The sequence below is a fragment of the Octopus sinensis genome, linkage group LG23 (assembly GCF_006345805.1).
Source record: "Octopus sinensis linkage group LG23, ASM634580v1, whole genome shotgun sequence".
NCBI lineage: Eukaryota > Metazoa > Mollusca > Cephalopoda > Octopoda > Octopodidae > Octopus > Octopus sinensis.
In genome coordinates this window covers 10,375,995-10,399,878 of record NC_043019.1, presented here as the reverse complement: position 1 = coordinate 10,399,878, position 23,884 = coordinate 10,375,995, and the positions used below count along the sequence as shown (strand labels likewise).

Sequence of the window (23,884 nt, the reverse complement as noted above, 5' to 3'; positions counted from 1 at the left end):
ATATATATATTATATATATATATCCATCCATCCCTATATACATACCTACTTACACCCATGCACACATGTATATTTATATATATATAGACGTGTATACATTCATACATACATAAATATTTATTTACATGCCTACATAAATACGTACATACATACATACATACATATATTTATACATACATACATTCATACATACATACATACATTTATACATACATACATACATTTATACATACATACATACATTTATACATACATACATACATACATTCATACATACATACATCATACATACATACATACATACGTACATGCATACATACATACACACATACATACATACACACATACATACATACATACATACATACATACGTACATGCATACATACATACACACATACATACATACATACATACATACATACATACATACGTACATGCATACATACATACACACATACATACATACACACATACATACATACATGCATACATACATACATACATACATACATACATACATACATATATTTATACACACATACATACATACATACATACATATATTTATACACACATACATACATACACATCCATAGAAGAAAAAATGCAGAATTTAAGCAAGGAATGCTTCCCTCAAGGTTAGAGCTTCTGAAGATTGGTAAGACTAATAATAGCGATGATGATGATGATGGTGGTGGTGGAAATGGTAGTGTTGATATCGTTCAAGATGATGATGGTGGTGATGATGGTGATGATGATGGTGACCGATATTGGCGATGATGGTAGGGCCAACTACGATGGTAGGGCCAACTACGATGGTAGTGGTGGCGTTGGTTAGTGGTGGTGGTGGTGGTGGTAAATGGTGTCATTGATTTTTTTGTTGTTGTGGTGGTGATGACGATGACGATCGTTATGGTGATGGCGGAGGTAGTGGTGGCGGAGGTAGTGGTGGCGATGGTGGCGGGGTGCCGGACGTATTATGGCAGTGTGGTTTACAATGGCGGGACATACAGACAGACACACGGCCAGACAGACAAACTGACAGACAGGAAGCCATTGTAAATAATCTCCTCCGAGAGTCACCACCACCACCACCACCACCACCACCACCGCTTTTGGCACTCTTATTACGAGCATAGTTTTTCCTCTTTCTCTGTTGTTCTTGTTCAGTCTCAGGTCGTTAACCCTGGACCGACCAGCAGAACGATCTAAAATCGATATCGTTCCAAACGTGACCATAACTCCTATTTTTTTTTCCAATGTAAAGAACCCCACAAGAGAATTATTATGCAACGTGTTCGATCGCCAACCCCCTTCCCCACCCGCCTTTGTTTTTTTGTTTGTTTTTGTTATTTTTCTAAGAGCAGAGGTGGATTTAGCTTCCATTTCTAGCATGGCTGGTGATCACATCAGAGACACCGTCCTTAGTGTGACTCGATGTTGATAGCAACGTTAGTGTGTGTGTGTGTAGGATTCCATGTGTGTGTGTGTGTGTGAGAGAGACAGAGAGAAAGAGAGAGAGTATATGTGTGTGTCTATGTGTGTGTATGTGTGTGTATGTGAATGCGTGTGTGTGTCTGTGCGTGTTTATGTTTGTGTGAGAGTGTGTATGTGTCTACGTGTATTTATGTATGTGTGTGTGTTTGTGTCTGTGTACGCATGTGTATGCGCACGCCTGTGCATGTGTGTGTGTGTTTGCGCACGCCTGTGTATGTGTGTGTAAGCATGTGCGTGTGTGTGTTTGTGTATGCGCACGCCTGTGCGTGTGTGTGTGTGTGTGTGTGAGTCTGAAGTGTTTACATCAGTGAACTGAATAAACCACGTTGCCAAGCTGGTGATGGTGAAATAGAACCAGCCGTATCATATTTGGTGCGTGTGTGTGTATATGTGTGTGTGTGTGTGTGTGGTGTGTGTGTGTGTGTGAGAGAGAGAGAGAGAGAGAGAGAGAGAGAGACGTTGACATTATATCTGACAGTTTATGTCGATCCGTCTGTCTGTTGGCCCATATGCCTAGGCATGCATGCATGTATGTATGTATGTATGTATGTATGTATGCGTGCATGTATGTGTTGTATGTGTATGGATTATGCATGTATGGATGTATGTATGTATGTATGTATGTATGTATGGGTGTATGTGTGTATTTATGTATGTGTGTATGTATGTACGTATGTATATAAGTATGTATGTATGTATGTATGTATGTATGTATGTATGTATGTATGTATGTATGTATGCATGCATGCATGCATGCATGCATGCATGTATGTATGTATGAATGTATGTTTGTATGTATGTATGAATGTATGTTTGTATGTATGGGTGTATGTATGTATGTGTGTGTGTATGTATGTATGGATTATATATGCATGTAAGTATATATGTATGTATGCCCGTATGTATGTATGTATGTATCTATCTGTCTGTCTGTCTGTCTGTATGACTCTCTCTCTCTCTCTCTCTCTCTCTCTCTATCTATCTATCTATTTATCTATCTATCTATCTATCTATCATTCTGGTTAGCTAGCTATTTGTCAGTATATTTATGTCTGATAGTCTGTCTATCTGTATCTGTCAATCAATAGACCTACCCAACTACTAAATACATACATACATGCATACATACATACATATATACACACATGCGCACACATATTTATATAATTCACCAGACGTGTTTGATTTTCAATTGCAATCTGTAGGATACCATCTCTGAATTCTCAAAGTGCCTGTGAAATGCCCAAACAGCAAAACATCTCTGCCAAAGTCAACAAGCCCTAACCATCAACCATTGGTTTCAAATTTCAGCACAAGGCCAGCAATTTCAGAGGAGAGAGAGGAGATGAAGTGAATTACACTGACCCCCCCCCCCTCCACCTCCACTCCACCCCAATGTCTAACTGTTGTTTATTTAATCAACCAGGGAAAGGACGAAAGGCTAAGCCCAACATCAGCAGATTTTTTGAGCTCAGAATGCAAAAGCAGAAGAAATTCCATCAAGCATTTGGCCCAGCGAAGGCCAAACGCTAATTATGACTAACTGTCAAGTGCACTTAACCTGTCATATGAGACGAGGAAAGGAATATGTTTGTGCTTGTGATTGTGTGTGTGTGTGTGTGTGTGTAGTTAAGGCTGGAGAATTGAGGCTGCTGATGACATGTGCTGAAGCAGAAATACAGTCTGCTTTTCCATGCTTGCAGGGGTCGGCTGGAATTTGTTGAGGTAGATTATCTTCTCTATGGCTGGGTACTTTTCCTTTCACTGACCTTCACTGGTTTCTCGAGTATATATATATATTATATATATATATATATAATATATATATATATATATATATATATACATATATATACTCTTACTCTTTACTCTTTTACTTATATATATATATATATATATATAGTCTGCTTACAACCTGAATTTGCTTTTTATAAAATTATCTCCGATACTTCATGAGTGTAGCCTCACCCACTAAGATGTTTGGAGAACTCATATGTGTTTTAGCTGATGAGTACGGGACACTTTTATCTGCTGCAATATTTGCAACTTTTAATAAAGCCTGTCTTTGTATGAAACAATTGTACTAAAAAACTAATCCATTCTTGTTGCTTTTTTCTCGTTTATAATCACCCCACATTATTGTATGGTTAATACCATATAGTTTTCTGGTGCATCTAAGTTAAGTACCGCATTCAAGTGAATTCATTAGAACTGACTTGAATCTTAATTGCTTTTACTGTATATATATATATATATATATATATATATACTCTTACTCTTTACTCTTTTACTTGCTCCATGCTGGAGCACCGCCTTTAGTCGATCAAATCGATCCCAAGACTTATTCTTTGTAAGCCCAGTACTTATTCTATCGGTCTTTTTTGCCGAACCGCTAATTGACGGGTACGTAAACACACCAGCATCGGTTGTCAAGCAATGCTAGGGGACAAAGACAAACACACACACACATATATATACATATATACGACAGGCTTCTTTCAGTTTCCGTCTACCAAATCCACTCTAAAGGCATTGGTCGGCCCGGGGCTATAGCAGAAGGTACTTGCCCAAGATGCCACGCAGTGGGACTGAACCCGCAACCATGTGGTTGGTTAGCAAGCTACTTACCACACAGCCACTCCTGCGCCTATATATATATATATATCTATATATATATATATATATCTATATATATATATATATAATATATATATATATATAAAATATTATTCGAGACAAAACCACTATTTTGCAAAACAAACAAGAAAGACTTAATCAATACATAAAATTTTAATAAATAGTCAAAAAAAACCGCCACTACAATCGTTTCTTGTCTTGATCGACAATCTTCAGGTGGACTTCCAATAATTCAGTGTCAATTTATTCCCTAATATTTATTATATATATATATATAATATATATATATATATATATATATATATATATATATATATAGAATATATATATATATATATATATATATATATATTCACTTTATATATACCTTTCCAAATGCCAACCATTCCAAAAATGTGACAGGTGCTTTTTATGTGCCACAGGCAAAGGCAGTGCCATATGACTATGATTTCACTTGGCACAGGCAAGTGAAATCATTCCTTCTCAACCACAGGGTTTCAGGTTCAGTCCCACTGCATGGTACCTTGTGCAAGTGTCTTCTACAATAGCCTTCGGTCGACCAAAGCCTCGTGAGTGGATTTGGTAGACGGAAACTGGGAAAAGCCCATTATATATGTGTGCATGTGTGTGAGTGTGTGTGTGTGTGTGCATGTGTGTGAGTGTGTTTGTGTGTGTGTGTGTGAGTGTGCTTGGGTATGTGTCATATAGGTGTTATGTAAGAGCCAATGATTGAATAATTTTTCATTTAATGTGGTACAATAGCCACCAATTAATACATATTTTTGGTTAATTAAACATATTCAACATTCATTATGGTAAACATCTATCTGGGCCCATCACCTCCCCACCACCACTACCATCTTCACCATCACTTGCTACCATATATATATATATATTGTGAGTGGATTGGGTAGACGAAAACTGAAAGAAGGCTGTTGTATATATATATATATATATATAATATATATAATATATATATATATATATACATATACATGCATGTATGTATGTATTTCTGTGTCTGTTTGTCGCTTAACCATATATATATACAGATAGATAGAATAGAATAGAATAGAATAGATAGATAGATAGATAGATGGAAAGAGAGAGGGAGAGATGGAGAGAGTATCTGGAAGTTAATTTGCCGTTGTTCGTGTAGTTCCATCCAACCTCATCATATAAATTAATTAGGTAAAATGCTCCAGCTGTGACTATCCAATATTTTATGTATCAGGAAGTGTTATTTGGCTGACAGACTAAACATATCGCTCAGTTTAGCACAGAAAATGCTGTTTGGGTGCCTTTAGATTTGGTGATGGACTTCATTCACACAGGACCTGTGTCAGTCAATGTCAACCAGGCATATATGCAAACATATATGTGAAGGCCTGGGTGTAAGTTGCCCATGCCTGCAGTTCTTCCCTCTGCATAACAACCCATATTTGTCCAAGACAAGGGATGCCTTCTGGCTCAATCCTGTGTTGATACACCTTAGCACCAGTAGGATCAGAGGAATGACTGCCAGAAGCACACAGAGCCCAGCACAGCTGGAATAAACAGTGGTAGACAGCATAAGGCCTTGCTCAACCTCCTAATTTCTTCTTCTTCTTCTCCTCCCTCCTCTTCCTCGTCTTCTTCTCCTCCTCCTTGTCTTCTTCTTCTTCTCCCCTCCTCCTCCTTGAGCAAGTGTCTTCTACTATAGCCTCGGGTTGACCAAAGCCTTGTAACTAGATTTGGTAGATGGAAACTGAAAGAAGCCCGTTGTATATATGTAAATATATATATATGTGTGTGTGTGTGTGTGTGTTTGTGTGTCTGTTAGTCTCCCCAACATCACTTGACATCTGATGCTGGTATGTTTACGTCCCCATAACTTATTGATTTAGCAAAAAGAGGCCGATAGAACAAGTACTAGGCTTACAAAGAATAAATCCTGGGGTTGATTTGTTCGACTAAAGGCACTGTTCCAGCATGGCCGTAGTAAAAAAAAAAAAAGAATACAATTTGTACTAAATTTTTTCCTGGACCCTTAAAATACTAATGTCTGCTGTGGATCCCCAATTTACTATTTTGCCTATGTGGAACCCCACAGGAGTCATATGAACTCCCATGAGTCAAATGGAGCCCTCAGGGGTTATTTGGAACCCCCAGGGGTCATATAACCATTGTTGACTTGACAGAAGGGAACAGACGTTGTTTAGCCCTGGGTCAGAGCAGGTTGAGCAAACCTACAATCAAACACATACCAGCTGTTTTAACACCCTGCTCTTTCAACCATAGTATACTCTTTACTTGTTTCAAGTCATTAGACTGCGGCCATGCTGGAGCACTACCTTTAATCGAGATCGACCCCAGGTCTTATTCATTGGAAGCCTAGTACTTAATCTATCGGTGTCTTTTGCCGAACCGTTAAGTTACAGGGACGTAAACACACCAGCATCGGTTGTCAAGTGATGTTGGGGGGACAAACACAAACACACAAACATATATATACACACACACACACACACACACTTATGTATACATATATACGATGGGCTTCTTTCAGTTGCTGCCTACCAAATCCATTCACAAGGCTTTGGTCGGCCCGAGGCTATAGTAGAAGACACTTGCCCAAGGTGCCACGCAGAGGGAATGAACCTGGAACCATGTGGTTGGTAAGCAAGCTACTTACCTCACACACACACTCCTGCGCCTATATCTAAGAATACTTAATTCAGAGTATCCTTAACTTTCTTAAGACTATTGTATGAGTTGGTTGTGTTTCTAGCCTGCGAAGTGACCACTTAGAAGAATTTTATTGCATCAGCTCACAGATCAAAGACGTTCCAGCCATGACACTCCTATCTATTTTAAATTCAGGCACAGTATATCTAGAACTACATTATCAAATGAAACCCTAATTTTTCATCACACAGGAGTGTGTTACGTGAGGGGGTGGGATTTGACTGCTGTTTCTAGCTTGTCGGTGCATCGCACTGAGTCTTGCACCATCACTTTGCAAGAGTCTGTCTCTGTAGGGAGGCTCCTTATGTGGTCGGTGTGGGTGTGTGAGTATGTGTGTGATGTGTGAGTGTGGTGTGTGTATAAATATATGTCTTCGGTGTGTAAATGTGTGTTGTGTGTGTATAAGGATCTGAGAAAGCGGCGGCCAGCTGGCAGAATCGTTAGCACGCCGGATGAAATGCGTAGCCGTGTTCCAGCTGCCGTTACGTTCTGGGTTCAAATTTCGCCGAGGTCGACTCTGCCTTTCATCCTCTCGGGGTCGATAAATTAAGTGCCAGTTACGCACTGGGGTCGATATAATCGACTTCATCCCTTTGTCTGTCCCCTTGTGGTTAGTAAAGAAATAGGATCTTTTCTTTTTGAAAGCCAGATTTTCCTAGTTGAAACTTCGTATTGGTTAAAATTCGCAGATTTAAACTACGTTTAAACTTATAAAATACATTTTTGTCAAAAAAGCTAGTTGAAATTATTGTTTTCTTTTGACACAATCTACCAGTATACGAAGTTTCAAATTATTTAATTAACTAGAAAAATTTGGCTTTCAAAAAGAAAAGATCCTATATATGTATGAGTGTGTGCGTGTGTGTCTCAGTTTATGAGTGTATGTGTAGAGTCCGTAGTGCGTGTGTGTGTGTATGTATATGTGTATATATGTGTTTGTGAGTCTCAGCGTATGAGCGTACATGTAGCGCCTATACGTAACCACACACACACACACACATATACACACTTACGCACGCACGCGCACTGACACGAACGTAGAGGAATCGCAAGAGAGGGAGGAAGAACAAGAGGAGAAGCTGGAGTAGCTACAGAGAGAGAGAGAGATAAAGAGGAAAAAGTAAATAAAAAAGTAAAAGTAAAAGGGGGGGGAGAGCACGTTGCAGAGACCAGCCTCGTTCTGAGAGCGAGTGAGAGAGAGACAGAAATGGAAATGGCGACCATAACACGCAGCAAGTGAGTAGATACATATATATTCAGCGTGTATATAATATATATATATATATGTGTATATAATATATATCTGTACATATATGTATATGTGACTGTGTGTGTGTGTCGTGGTGTGTTGTGTGGTTCTCTGATGTTGGTTTGTGTTTGATCGTAAGAGGATGGTTGTGTGTAAAAGGGGGTGGTGGAAATGGTTGGCTGTGATGCTCGGGGTTACTGGTGGTTGTGGTGACGGAACAATAAAATATCCTTTTCCCCCACCCCCCCAAGGTGTGTATATATATATATATATATATATATACATACATACATATATATAGAGAGGTACTACCTGAGAACAGTGGTTCCGGTGCGCGCACTCGCGTAGTCGCGCATCCGCGCTAGCCCAGTCGTGACTAGTCGATCCTACAACGACTACCCTTAGCAAAGTAAATAAAACACAAAATAAATTAATTTTTGTTAAACAAAGTAAATAACGCACAAAAACACAAAGTAAGGATCGACTAGTCATGACTAGCTAGCGCGAGTGCGCGCACCGGGACCGCTGTTCTCAAGTAGTACCCTATGTGTGTGTGTATATATATATGTATGTATGTAACGTGGTGGAGGTCGCTTGTGTTATTATCACGTTGGCAGACGAAGCCGCTGAAGCCCTTTCGATAATAACTGCAACCAGCTGATAATCCATAACAAATAAAACAGTTTGAACCCCACTAATTCTGATGACAGTAACCCCGTTTGATGACAAGTGTCCTTGGGTGTGTCGCAACACGTTTGCTTCCCACTCCCTTGGTTGTGGGTTCGGTCTCACTGTGTGACACTTTGTGACTAGTATCTTCTACTGTGTAGCTTCTGACCAAGTAGATGCCTTGTGGGTGGGTTTGGTAGAACACCGAAAGCCCATCGTCTATCTATCTACTTCTCTGTCTACATCTATCTATCTCTTTCTCTGTCTATATCTATCTATCTCTCTATCTATCTACCTATCTACCTACCTATCTATCTACCTATCTATCTATCCATCTGTCTACCTACCTACCTATCTACCTACCTACCTATCTATCTACCTACCTACCTATCTATCTATCTATCCGTGTGTATCTATATATGTATCATCTCTAACGTCTGTTTCCCATGCTGGATATATATGTCTGTGTATGTGTTTTTGTGTCTGTTTTGTCTCCCATTGCCACTTGACAACCACCTTTGATGTGTTAACGTGCCCATAACTTAGCAGTTCGACCTGGGAGACTGTTGGAACAAGTACCTGGCTTAAAAGAGAAATATAAGTTTTGGGGTTGGTTCGTTTGACCAAAATTCTTTAAGACTGTGTTCCAGCATGGCCACAGTCTAATGAGAGAAACAAGTAAAAGGTAAAAGATATATGTGCATGGGTGGTACCGAAACATGCTGCTTGGTCAGAACAATCAGCCATAGGACAAAATCCTGTTGAGTATTTGCTTTTATCTCCACCCTAAAGGGTGGGTGGAGGTCTCCTTGCCTTGATGTTTGATAGTTGTAAACGAGTGTCACCGTTGAACAAGTGGTGTTCTATATTTCCAGTCTTCCGTGAAAACATGTCTGGCCTTCAGGGGAAATGTTACCTTGCTTGGAAAGAAGTGAGGGCTGGTGACAGGGAAGGCATCTACCTGTAGAAAATCCATCTCAACTAATTCTATCCAAGCCATGCAAGCATAGAAAAGTGGATGTTAAACCAGGGGTTATCAATCATTTTTTTTTATCTATGGACCCTTTGATTGTTATTTTATTCTGGTGTTTAAAAACTAGTTTTATAGAATTGTATTTATTAATGTTTTCACACATTAATTTGCATAGGTTGAACTCTGTAAAATGTTAGAGAAAGAAACCCAGCTGTTTCTTGCAATACATACCAACACATACATCTAAAGCAAAATTTCTTCAGGTTCTCAACCATTTTGGTATGGGTTGGACAGTTTGACTGAGGGCTGGCGAGCCTGAAGGCTGCACCAGGCTCCAATCTGATCTGGCAAAGTTTCTACGGCTGGATGCCCTTCCTAACGCCAACCACTCCAAGAGTGTAGTGGGTGCTTTTACTCGCCACTGTCATGAGGGCCAGTCAGGTGAGATTTTTCAGGATCTGTTAAAGCACCAAGGTAGAGTTGAGGATAGAGCACCTGTGTACCAACGATGTGTACTGACATGTATGTACTTGTTAAAGTAAATATCGATTTGTCCTTCCAGTTATTATGCACACCTCCACAAGTACTGGCTGAATACACACTGTGTCATCAAAGTTATACCTGAGTACACTCACTGCATGTTTCCACAATTCTACAACCACTACAGGCTCCAGATCCAAACATATGGAACATTCCAAGTTAGGTGAAGAATAAAACCATAACACAGATATATATTGTGTCTGGGGAGAGTCATATTGTTTTAATTCATTATTACCGAACACACCCACTGGTTCGATTTTTACTCATTTACTATTTATATTTTTTCTTCCAAAATTGTCATTACTTTTGCTACTTTGTCAATGGATGGTGAAAACTTTGGAAGGAAAAACATAAATAATGAGTGGAAATCAAACCAGTGTGTGTGTTAGATATTTGTGTACCATTTCTCTGTTTTTTCTTCCATCCTTGTTTTCGTATACATTCGCTGCTTTCTTCCAAGGAATCTAGTGCTCTTAGCTTGGTTTTTCCTTGGGGCTGGCCAGAGTGGAGCAATCTCAAGTATAAGCAGCCAAAATTGCAAAGATAATCTGGAACTCAACTGAGGAAAGAAAACTTTGAATGAACCATCCATGTTTTTTCTTATCCCTCTTTTGTATCATCTGTCTGGATGCTTTGTTGTCCTTTTTTTGTATCATCCAGCTGTCTGGATGTTTTGCGTTCTTGTCCCATTTTTTGTATTCCTTTATATATAGGCACGTAAAAAGCACCCACTATACTCGCGGAGTGGTTGGCGTTAGGAAGGGCATCCAGCTGTAGAAACACTGCCAGATCAGACTGGAGCCTGGTACAGCCCCTGGCTTCCCAGACCCCGGTCGAACCGTCCAACCCGTGCTAGCGCGGAAAACGGACGTTAAACGATGATGATGATATATATATATCTAAAAATGGTAAGATAACAAAAGAATGAAAGAGACCTCGATATTATGTAAATAGAGGAATTTATCTGTAAACGTAATATGTGACAATTATTCGGTAGCCATGCAGCCTGGATTTCCACTTATGCATCCGAAACTCGGAGTTTTATCATGGCTACCGAATAATTATCACATATTACATTTACAGATATATATATATATAATATATATATATATATATATATATACACATATATATATACATACACATACAAACATTTATGTGTTAGTCTCTCTGTCTGTCTATCTATGTATTACCTTATAAAAAGCACCTGGTACAGTCTGTAAAATGGTTGGTGTTAGGAAGGGCATCCAGTTGTAGAAACCTTGCCAAAGCAGACAACAGAGTTTGGCATAATCTGCTGACTTGCCAGTATGGAGGACTGATATTAAGTGATGATGATGGTTTACATATATATATATATATATTATGGTTTCAATGTTTTTTTGCCACAAGGGTAGCAATTTTAGGGGAGGGGATGAGTCAGTTGCATCATCCTCAGTATGCAACTGGTACTTGTTTTATCCACCCCCGAAAGGATGAAAGGCAAAGTCGACCTTGGCGGAATTTGAACTCAGAATAGAGTGACAGGCAAAATACTGTTGAGGATTTTGTCCAGCATGCTAACAATTCTGCCAGCTCGCAGCCTTTTCATATATGTAGGACTGGCTGTGTGGTAAGTAGTTTGAACACTGGTGATGGTGCCTTTTATCTCTTCATCTTTTGTTTTTTTCGTGAATTCTCCCCTAGATATATATATTTATATGTGTGTGTGAGACAGGCTTCTTTCAGTTTATGTCTACCAAAGCCTCAGAAGGCTTTGGTTTGCTTGAGGCTATCTTAGAAGACACTAGCCCTAGGTGCCATGCAGTGGGATTGAACCCGGAACCACGTGGTTGTGAAGCAAGCTTCTTACCACACAGCCACCACTGCACCTATGTATATATATATATATAAATAGATGAGTGTATTTTTACCTTGTTTTTATTCATATATATATATATATATATATATATACACACACAAACACAAATTTATAGGTATATATTTATATATATATACATACATACATGTGTTATTGTGTCTGTGTTTGTCCCCCTACTACTGCTTGATAACTGGTGTTGGTCTGTTTACATCCATGTGACGTAGCAGTTTGGCAAAAGCACCTGATAAAATAAGTATCAGGCTTTACAAAAAAAGAATACTCGGATTGATTGATCTGACCAAAATTCTTCAAGGCGGTGCCCCAGCATGGCCACAGTCTAATGACTGAAACAAGTAAAATAAAAAAGACACTGAAGTAAAAAAAAGTAAAAATGGTGTGTTTGTGTGTCGGTATTGACAGCAAGTGTGTCAGTCAATAAGTTTTAATTAAAACCATAGCACCTCCCCCTTCACCATGCACACACAGAGTAATTAGTAAGGCTATCTTAATTAATCTTTGATCTGTCTAAATTTATCTTGTCTAGCAAGAATCTAAATGTCCCAACAATCACAAAGGTGGTGATGATGATGATGGTTCTGTGGTGTGATGGCATTAATGATGATGTGGTGAAGGTGATGTTGGTGGTGGTGGTGATGAAAGTGATGGTGATGGTTCTGTGGTATGATGGCAATAATGATGATGATGATGCTGTTGAAGTAGTGGTTGATGATGATGATGGTGGTGGTGATGACGGTGATGTTTTTTTTTTCTTGTTAGCCAGAAGGGCAAGATAGAGAAAAAACTGAAAATCAGAGGTTTATAAACACATGTGATGACAGAATGCTATATATGACAACAACAACAACAACAATAATCGTTTCTACTAAAGGCACAAGGCCTGAAATTTTGGGGAAGGGGACTAGTTGATTATATTGACCCCAGTGTTTCACTGGTACTTAGTTTATTGACCCCAAAAGAATGAAAAGCAAAGTTGACCGCGGTGGAATTTGAAGTCAGAGCATAGCAATGGGTGAAATACTGCTAAGCATTTCATGAAGCATGCTAACAATTCTGCCATTTGCCGCCTGAATAATAATAATAATAATAATAATAATAATAATGATAATAATAATAACAAGAGCACTTGGAGAGCACAAACTTCTGCCAAAGCAACACCAATGTCCTCTCAACGATTAGTCAGAGATGATTTTTAAAATGAGAATATCTGAAATAAACTCAACTGCTCTCACAAATGAGAATACTAAAAAGGAACCCAACCGCTCTCAAAAATCAAGTAAAAAAAATGAAAAAATTATCCAGACTCCTTGTCTGGTACCGGATTGATCCCAAAATCTGATCAGATCATGCCAGTCATGAGGCCAAACATCCCTGAAAGTTTCATCAAAACCCACCCAGCTGTTCTTGAGATATCTTGTCCACAGACAAACAAATGCGACTGAAAACAATATCTCCGCATTCTCTAAGGTGGAGGTAATAAGCCTTCCTGTAATAGATACATGGCCAGAAGTTTTGAAGAAGCAGGATAGTTGATAACATGACCCCAGTAAGTGACTCCTACATATTTTGTAGATCTCAAAAGGATGAAAATCAAGGTTTACTTTAGCGCAATATGAACTCAGAATGTAAACATGGGCAAAATGCTGCTTGTTCCTCCATTGGATTTCATATTGAACCCCCAAAATACGTCAATGTTGCTGCCAGGAGCTCTACTCACAAGACATCAAAGGTGGTTTGGCCATACTCTCCGTCAGCCTCCCATGGGAATTCGTTCGTGAAGCATTCCGCCCAGCCCCCCCTCCCAGGCTGGTGCAAGTGAGCTGGAGGACAACTGAAGATGTGGCTGGTGAAAGTAAAGGAAGACATGGAGGCACAATTGGACCCCCGTGTCTATGGTCTTTGGCGGTGCAACGAGGAGTAGGTATTCATTACAGTCCTGATTTTGGCCAACTGTTGGCTGTGGTCATTCGTGAGAGATGTGGTGACCTTGTTGGTCAGAATCGGTTCAAATCAACCTGGATGAATTCTACTGCGAGTACAAGTACGTACCCCATTTCATGGTAACAGTGTTCCATCAAGTACTCAATCCAACCCTTTCCATAATTTCTTCATACATGATATAGTTGAGCCTAGAAGTTCTTAGAATGGCTCTGAGACATCGCCTGTGGAAGTTATTTGCAGTTCTTTTCATTCTGTTGATCTTTTTTTATCTTTCTCAGGCATAAGTCACTGCTGGACAGGATGATGGTTATATTCACTATATTCTGGTGGAATTTGTAGTCTTGGTTGATAGAAGAAGAATGGTACCATACAGATTCCAAGCACCAGAAGACAGCTGGAGCTTGGCTCTGCTTTCCCTGTTATCCTCATTAGCAATATCACTGCTTGGTACATAAAAGAATTAAGAATCTCCAGAGTCTGATTCTCCAGCCGAAATTGTTGTTGCTGTCTCTTACCAGTTTTGTTCTTTTCTACTCTAGGTATAAAGCCTGGAATTTTTGGAGAGGAGGGGACCAGTCTATTAGATCAACCCTAGTATGATATGGGTACTTAATTTATCGATCCTGAAAGGATGAAAGGCAAAGTCGACCTCTGCGGAATTTCAACTCAGAACATAAAGACAGACAAAATATCACTAAGCATTCTTTTCTATGCTAGGCACAAGGCTCGAAATTTGGGGGTGGGGGGCTAATTGATTAGATCAACCGTAGTATGCAGCTGGTACTTAATTTATCGACCCTGAAAGGATGAAAGTCGACCTCGGCGGAATATGAACTCAGAATGTAGACAGATAAAATACCTATTCCTTTACTACCCACAAGGGGCTAAACATAGAAGGGACAAACAAGGACAGACACACAGATTAAGTCGATTATATTGACCCCAGTGCGTAACTGGTACTTAATTTATCAACCCCGAAGGGATGAAAGGCAAAGTCGACCTCGGCGGAATTTGAACTCAGAATGTAACGGCAGACGAAATACGGCTACGCATTTCGCCCGGCGTGCTAACGATTCTGCCAGTTCGCCGCCTTTCTTACCAATAATGTTGATTCAAAGAACAGCCTTTGAGCTGCTGCTGTTTAGACTGGTAGTTGTGCTTTGCATAACTGCAGATGTGGTACTAAGGGGTCTCCTGTTCATCTGTGGAATCAAGGTCTGTGATTCCAAGCCTTCTTCTATCATACTGTCAATTTTGGTCAACTTACTCTGCAAGGTCTCGGAGTAGATAGTGTTAGTTGAAGGCTACCAAACCTGCCATACACAGACAACTTCAGCCTTATATAGAGAGAGATGAAGTTGATGACGGATGACATTAATATGGACAGCATCAGACAAGATTATTTTTTGTGTTGGGGTCTCATGGTTTAACCAACAGCATAAACAACAATAACAAGAGGCTGGCTGCTGGTGCTGTGCAGCTAAAATGCATATGTTAATTACATCGACCCCAGTACGCAACTGGTACTTATATTCTCGACCTCAAAACGGATCAAAGGCAAAGTCGATCTTGGCAGAATTTGAACTCAGAGCATAACTAATCATCTTGTCTGACATAACTAATCATCTTGCTTCCCATCGACACGATTCCAGGTTCAGTCCCTTGAGCAAGTGCCTTCTACTATAGCCTCGGGCTGACCTAAGCCTTGTGAGTGAATCTGGTAGATGGAAACTGAAAGAAGCCCGTCGAGTGTGTGTGTATATATATATATATATATATATATATATATATGTGTGTCATTGTGTCTGTGGGTTTTCACCATCGCTTGACAACTGATGTTTATGTCCCCAAAACTTAGCGGTTCAGCAAAAGAAAACCGATCGGATAAGTACTGGGCTTACAAAGAATAAGTCCTGGGGTCGACATGTTCGAGTAAAGGCGGTGCCCCAGCATGGCCGCAATCAAATGACAGGAACATGTATAAGAACAAAAGAAAATGGCTTTAAATTCCGGCACAATGCCAGCAATTTTTTTTTTTTGCTGGAGTGGGGTGGGGGTAAACTGATTACATCGACTCCAAAAGACGAAATGCAAAGTCGGTCTCAGTGGAATTTGAACTCAGAACGTAAAGACGGATGAAATGCCGCTCAGCATTTCGTCCGGTTAAGCTAACGATTGTTCCCGCTGACTGCCTTAACAAAATGCATAATATTAATTAACAATTTATAATTCGCTTTATTTTGCCATGGCGACACCAAAAACAAAACATCAGAGACGACTGTTAAAATTATTTATCATTGTTATTAAGGCTGGCAGAATCGTTAGCGGTATTCCGTCAGCCGCTACGTTCTGAATTCAAATTCCGCCGAGGTCGACTTTGCCTTTCATCCTTTCGGGGTCCATTAACCCATTTTAACCCGCTGCCCTCATTTAAGGACAGTTGTATTGGGTTTGTTTACTCCAATAAAGGTTAACTGGACACTTCCGCATGTTTGTTATCCCTATTTATATGACTATCTTCAAAATTTCGACAGGGTTAAAATGCGTTAAATAAGTACCAGTTACGCACTGGGGTCGATGTAATCGACTTAATCCGTTTCCCCCAAATTTCAGGCCTTGTACTTCCAGCAGAAAGAATAATTATTTGTCATAGTTATACAAACAAAACAAACTTCAAATGCTGTGTTGGGGTTGTTTCTTATCTACACGGCAACCCCTATTGAGCCATATGATCAAACGCGCCCCAACCGTGACCAATACTGCTTGTACTCTAAGTACAGTGCACCGTATAATTAACACATGTTCGAACATATCCTTGTTTTCAAAGACTGTAAACGACATGGTTTTGAAGGCGGTGTAGCTGCTATTTCTTGCATACTTAGCGATCGTGTAAAGGCCTGCCTTTCCCGCGCGTATGTACCCCTTGTGTGTGTGTGTGTGTAGGAGATTGTGTGGCGTTTATTCTTGTTTCAAGGACATCGGCAAGGCCATCTGTCTGTCTGACATACATAGAAACGAACCAATAAGGCGGAAGTAAGCAGCGAAGGGAAGGTATTCATCATGGTCGCTCGGCCTGGCTAGAAATAACAGTCGAATCTCTCCCTCAAATATTCCTCATCGTTTTAAATAAAAAAAATTAAAAGAAAGAAAGAAAGAAAGGGGTCATATTGGGAAATGATGCAGACCTGGTTATAATATTTTGAAATAAATGAATAAAATAAAAGGCGTGATGTTTGTATTTGAAATGATGTAGGTATCCATGATCAGGCACGACCTGGGGTTAAAATACCTTCCGCGCCATGTCGGTTAGGATGAGTGTATTTTTGCGGGAAAAAGGCTGGCGACTATTTGTCTGTGTATATATATATGTGTTTATACACGCTGATTCACCGATGCGTATGTTTAACTAACATCCATCGAACGAGACCTTTGGGTACGAGGAAATTAATCCGGATTATCTAATCACAAAATACATTTTTATTTCGACGCACCACGTCTCAAGTATGGTAGACTGCAGTTAACAAGGCAGCTTTGGGATGTGTGTGTGTGTGCATTACACACACACTTGAAGTCGCTTATTATGATCAGGAACAACGTTAGCAAACGATTATCATCGGAAAGGCTTCGTTCCAAAGTGATCGTATTAAGCGGCTTGCACTGAATATAATCATGGATAACGTTATCAAACGGCTATTATTATCGCAACGGCTTCGTTCCAAAGTGATCATATTAAACAACTTCCCCTGTATAGAGTGACGGATCACATAATCCGGACGACATTATCAAATGGTTATTATTATCGCCAAGGCTTCGTCCCCAAGTGATAATATTAAGCAACTTCCATTGTATATGAATCAGAGCTAACGTTGTTCGGTTAACACTAACGAACAGTTATTATTATCATCGCAAAGGCTTTCGTCCCAAAGTGATCATATTAAGCAGCTTTTCCCTGTTATATAGTAAAGAAATAACAGACATTAATTATATTTTCTTAATGAAGGAGCATATGCGTGGTTTCTACCATTGCGTTACGTGCAATTTATGTCCATTCCAATATGATAAATATACCATCAGTGGAATGGTAAAAAAACAAATAAATAACTGCAAATTCCTTCTGAAACCCCTGTCCCTCCATTCCCTTCCACGTTCATCACCAATAACAACAACAACAATAATAATAATCTTCATACATTAATAAAAAAATAAAACAGAATCTGATATCTTCTACCTTGTTCTGGGATCGAACCATTGGTCCATATCTATGTGGAAGATAAACCCGAGCCTTTCTTTTTCATCTGGTGCTGCCCAAATATTTACCAATTTATGCAAAAAAACGTTTTGTCTGTTTTCCTTTTTTTCTGTTTGTTTTGTTTGCGTGTGTGTTTTTGTTGTTGTTTTTTGTATATTTTACGTGTGTGTGCGTGTTTCGTTCCAGTTGCTGGAATCTAACGGGAAGCACTGTTCCAGTTTTAGAACCTACCTTCCCGAAATAGGGGGAGCTAACTCTAGAGGAGTGGGAGGAGATCGTGGTGGTGTTGAGTTTAGTAGTGGTGATGATGAGGATGATGATGATGATGGTAGTGGTGGTGCTGACGATGATGATGATGATGATGATGATGGCGGTGGTAGAGGTACAGGCGGTGTTGTTTAGCCCCAGGTCAGCTCTGATCAAGTGTCCCAATAGGTATTCTAGCCATGACCATCTCGTATTATTTTTTTCCCCCTGTTTATACAAACAGTATCTCGGACTTCCGTTTTTTTTGTTTATTTTTGTTTTTAACGGAATGTGTTGCGTGTTATGAAGGAAATAAATACAGCTGCTTTTTCTAGCAAGTCGAGCGACCGCGTAGGGTTGCCTTCACTGGAATTCAAGTTGATGATGATGATGATAGTGTAAATGCTATTGGTGATGACATTGTTTAACCCAAGGCAGCCATTTTGACCCCCCCCCCCCATTTCTCACTCTCTCTCTCTCTCTCTCTCCCTATATATAGGGTAAAAAATTATTAATTTAATAATTAACAAATTTTACCAAGTAGCTTCAGTATGGAAAAAAACCCATTATCTGTAAAAACTTATATAAAAAGTTGTTTTTTTATAATTATAAATATAATTAACCCTTAATTATATATATATATACACACACACACTCTCTCTCTCTCTTGATAACTTTTCAACCGCAACGTTTTTTTTCTTGTTACATTTTTCTTTTTTTTTTAAACCAGGCGACATTTCACCGCCTGTCCTTCGTTTCCCATTCCTTTTCCTAAACAGTAGTGTAACATTCGACTGCTATTTCTAGCAGAGCGAACTACCGTTGATGATGATGACAATGGTGGTGGTAGTGGTGGTATTATGGCTCTCATACTTTTTGTCCTTAAAAAAAAATAGTTTTGGATTGAGTACAAAATTACGACCGGAAGAAATCTCCGAAAAACGAAATCGAAAAGTTAGACGAACAACATGTAACCCAATGTCTTGTATCTTTTACCTGTTTCAGTCATTAGACTGCGGCCATGCTGAGGCACCACCTAGAGTTTTAATTCAACGAATCAGCCCTGTACTTATTTTTGTTTTGAAAAAGAAAACCCAGTATTTATTGTTTCGGTGTCTTTTGCCGAATCGCTAGCTTGAAGGAACGTAAACAAACCAGCACCGTTTGTCGAGCGTGGGGGAGGGGGCAGACACACACACGCATACACATACATCTACCAAATTCACTCACAAGGCTTTTGGTTGGGCTGAGGCTATAGTAGAAGACACTTGTTCTCCAGTTCATTGAGGAATGCAAGCCACCCTACCACACCTAGGGCTGGATCTTGTGGTGGTGCCTGCAGAATGGTGTCTTGTAAAAATATGAGTGTGATGGGGGCAACAGGAAATCCTCTTTTTTATTCTCCTACACATCCGTTGTTGATAACCTGCAACATCAAAATAAAAATCAAATGGAAATTGTAGTTAAGATACGCATGCCGGTGACACATAAAAAGCACCGTCCGAATGTGGCTGATGCCAGCGCTGCCTGACTGGCGTCCATGTCAGTGACACGTAAATGCACCAATCGATCATGGCCATTTGCCAGCCTCCTCTGGCCCCTGTGCTGGTGGCATGTAAAAAGCACCCACTACACTCACAGAGTGGTTGGCGTTAGGAAGGGCATCCAGCTGTAGAATCACTGCCAGATCAGACTGGAGCCTGGTGCAGCCTCCTGGCTTCCCAGACCCCGGTTGAACTGTCCCACCCATGCTACCATGGAAAACGGGCATTAAACGATGATGATAATGATGATGACTTGCCCAAGGTACTATGCAGTGGGACTGAACCCAGAACCATGTGGTTGGGAAGCCAGCTTCTTAACCGCACAGCCATGCCTGCGTAGAAATCCTGTCATTGTCTCTTAATGTGGTTTTCTTACATATTTGGCACAGCCCTCAATTGTGCAGACACTTGATCTCGTGGTTAACACGTTTGCTCTGTGACATTGTTGTAGCAGATTCAACCCCCACTGCACAATAGCTTGAGCAAGTTCTTTATCTCCGAGGTCATTTTGTGCTTTTCATTTTTGGGGTCAATAAAATAAAGTGCCAAACCAGGGGCCAAAGATGGGCGGAATTGTTAAATATGATGGACAAAATGCTTTGTGGTATCTATTCTGGTTTTTGCATTTCCATGTACCGGGGCTGGTACCTCTTGCAAATTTGTCTGTCTCTAGCCACAGTTATACTTATTTATTTACTTAACCCCTTCTTTATATACTTAACCCCTTATTCATTTACTTAACCCCTTCTTTATATACTTAGCCCCTTATTTATTTACTTAACCCCTTAGCATTCAGGTTACCCAATCAAATGTAATGCTTATTCATTCATATTGTTTTGAGTTTATCACACATTAACCTGTGGCCTTCAGATTTTTATGATGTGATTGTTTATTTTTAGAATGGCATTGAAGGGTAGGTGTAAGATGCCGGATCCAGTCAGTTTGAACAGAAAACAGGGAAAATATTTGGGTTACTTTTGCTAAAGAGTTTAACCCTTCACTACCTATGGAGTAAAAGCTTAAGTAGTGACAACCCAGAGCAAAGAAAATCATCAAGGGCCGATGCTCCATAGACCCACAATATTTCTCCATTCTGGGTCATCTTTTTCTCTTTCAAGTCTTCTTGGATTTGAATTGTAATTAGTGCTCCTGTAACTTCATTTATTTTTTTTTTGTCTGTAGGTAGGGAGTGTTTGTTGGTCCTCTGTACAAACCTACTTTTACCTCTGGGAAGAGGTTGTCTATTCTTGTCTGGATTGGCCATGAAAGGTTTCTCTCTCCAAACGAAAGGAAGGTTGTATGAGGCAATTCCAGATGGTCATGAAATATGGACCCTGAATGCCGAGGACATGTGAATTGGGTGGTGTTAGGAAGGGCTTTGAGCCATAGAAACCATGCCACACGAAACAGTGAAGCATGGCACAGACCCCTGGCTTGCCTGGACGTCTTAAACGATCCAGCCCATGCCAGCATGGAAAAAAAACGTTAAATCCTACTCCTCTTCCTCCTCCTTATCATCATCATCATCGTTGCAATTAACATCATCGTTGCATTCAGCTAATGTCATCGCATTCAGGTAATGTTAACAACACAGCATTGCATTATGTATTCATGTATACCCATACCCATACACACACACGCACACACACACACACATACATCTATAGTAAATTCCATACAACGTCAGCTGCCCGCTGTTGCCAGTCTCTCTGCTCAGTGTTGCCAGATACAAAACTCTCCACCTTGTATCGGTGCACTTGCACTGAGATGCCACAATTTTTCAATTGTTACTTTTCCCCCTCCTCCTCTTCATAATGGTCACTTGATACCTCACAGCTGCACTTGATACTACATCCATACATACATACATGCACGTATATACGCATGCTCCCCCTCCACCGCCGACACCACCACCACCACCAATGCAATGGCATGTGTTTTTTTTTTATCTTTTACTTGTTTCAGTCGTTTGACTGTGGCCATGCTGGGGCAACACCTTGAAGAATTTTTACTCAAATCAATCGGTCCCAGTACATTTTTTTTGTCTTTTTGTTTTTAAGCCTGACACTTGTTTTGTCAGTCTCTTTTGCCAAACTGCTAAGTTACAGGGATGTAAATAAACCATCACTGGTTGCCAAGCAGTGGAGGGCAACAAAGACACACACACACACACACACACACACACACATAAGATGGGCTTCCTTCAGTTTCCATCTCCCAAATCTACTCACAAGGCTTTGGTCAGCTTGGGGTTACAGGAGAAGCCGCTTGTCCCATGTGCCATGCAATGGAACTGAACCTAGAGCCATGTAGTTGGGAAGCAAAATTCTCACACAACCACACTTGCACCTATATGCACACACACACACACACACACACACATATATATAGAGAGAAAGAGAGGTGCAGGAGTGACTGTATGGTAAAAAGCTTGCTTCCCAACCACATGGTTCCGGGTTCAGTCCCACTGCTTAGCACCTTGGGCAAGTGTCTTTTACTATAGCCTCGGGCCGACCAAAGCCTTGTGAGTGGATCTGGTAGACAGCATAGACAATGGATATTAAATTATGATGATTGTTTACTGTTAGAATGACACTGTAGGTTAGGTGTGAGAAGCCAGATCTGGGCTGGTTTGAGTCATAAAACAAGGAGAATTTTTGGGCAGGATATGGCCATTTTAAATGCTAAGGAACTTACTACCCTGTTCCCTTTTTTTCATTAGATATTATAAATATCTCTGATAGTCCAGCTTCATTCCCTACCATCAACTCCCTTATTGCTCTGTTGACCATACAGCTGGATACCTGGCCCCTCTGTTGGGTCTACATAAAGTACTCTTTCTCTGCATTCTCCACATTCAGCAGCCTCTCATGATGGCACTTCAGTGCTGATTTCTTATCAGTGTCAGTGAGAACAAGAGTTCTGTTATCATCCTGTGCACACTTCTACCTAACCATATCGTTATTTTCTCCAACAACCCAGAACACATTCCTCCAATCCTCACATTCCAAAACATGTGCAGAACACACACACACACATACATTTCTGTCTCTCTCCTTGCTCGGTGTACTTGGCTTTTAGCTGCTTTTTTTTACCACTTTGGCATCTTTCTCTCCTAGCCATCCTCTTCTAGTCTTTCCCCAGTGTGTCTTTTTTACCGTTATGACACCGCCTACAATATTGTGCCTTCACTATGTCACCCTGCATTTGGCAAGGACTTTGCACCAACCACAAACCTGATTCATAGCCTCCAGCAGATTGTCCTTAAAATAAAATAAAAAAATTACCAATTTCATTCTATATTTTGTTCTAGGTTGTATGCTTCTATCTTCTCCTCATTCTTGTTTTAAGCATCAGTTAACATCTCTCTGAATCTATGGCCAACAGAAAGGGCTCTTTCAACTTTCAGATCTTCTGCCACCAAATGGTCTTTCATCTCTGAGACAGATGAGCCCTTGCTTTGAAGTTGCTAACTTCTCGTTTATGTAAGAAGGTACATTCTTCAGGTGTGAAGAACTTGCCATTTATCACCATCCACTTATCTCGTTATGCCTATACAACATGCATCGGCGTGGCTGTGTGGTAAGTAGCTTGCTTCCCAACCACATGGTTCTGGGTTCAGTCCCACTGTGTCTTCTACTATAGCCTTGGGCTGACCAAAGCCTTGTGAGTGGATTTGGTTGACGGAAACTTAAAGATGCCTGTCATGTATATAGTATGTATATATATAT

General features: G+C 40.1%; 1 protein-coding gene across 1 annotated transcript in view; it reads left to right on the top strand.

The window, feature by feature from the left end:
- Positions 1–7,963: 7,963 nt before the first annotated feature.
- Positions 7,964–23,884, top strand: part of LOC115223394 (dynactin subunit 6-like) — a 50,990-nt gene continuing 35,069 nt past the window's right edge. Inside the window, exon 1 of the mRNA XM_029793907.2 lies at positions 7,964–8,099. Coding sequence (XP_029649767.1) covers positions 8,071–8,099 — 29 coding nt within the window. The 5' untranslated portion in view covers positions 7,964–8,070. The remainder of the gene's footprint in view (positions 8,100–23,884) is intronic.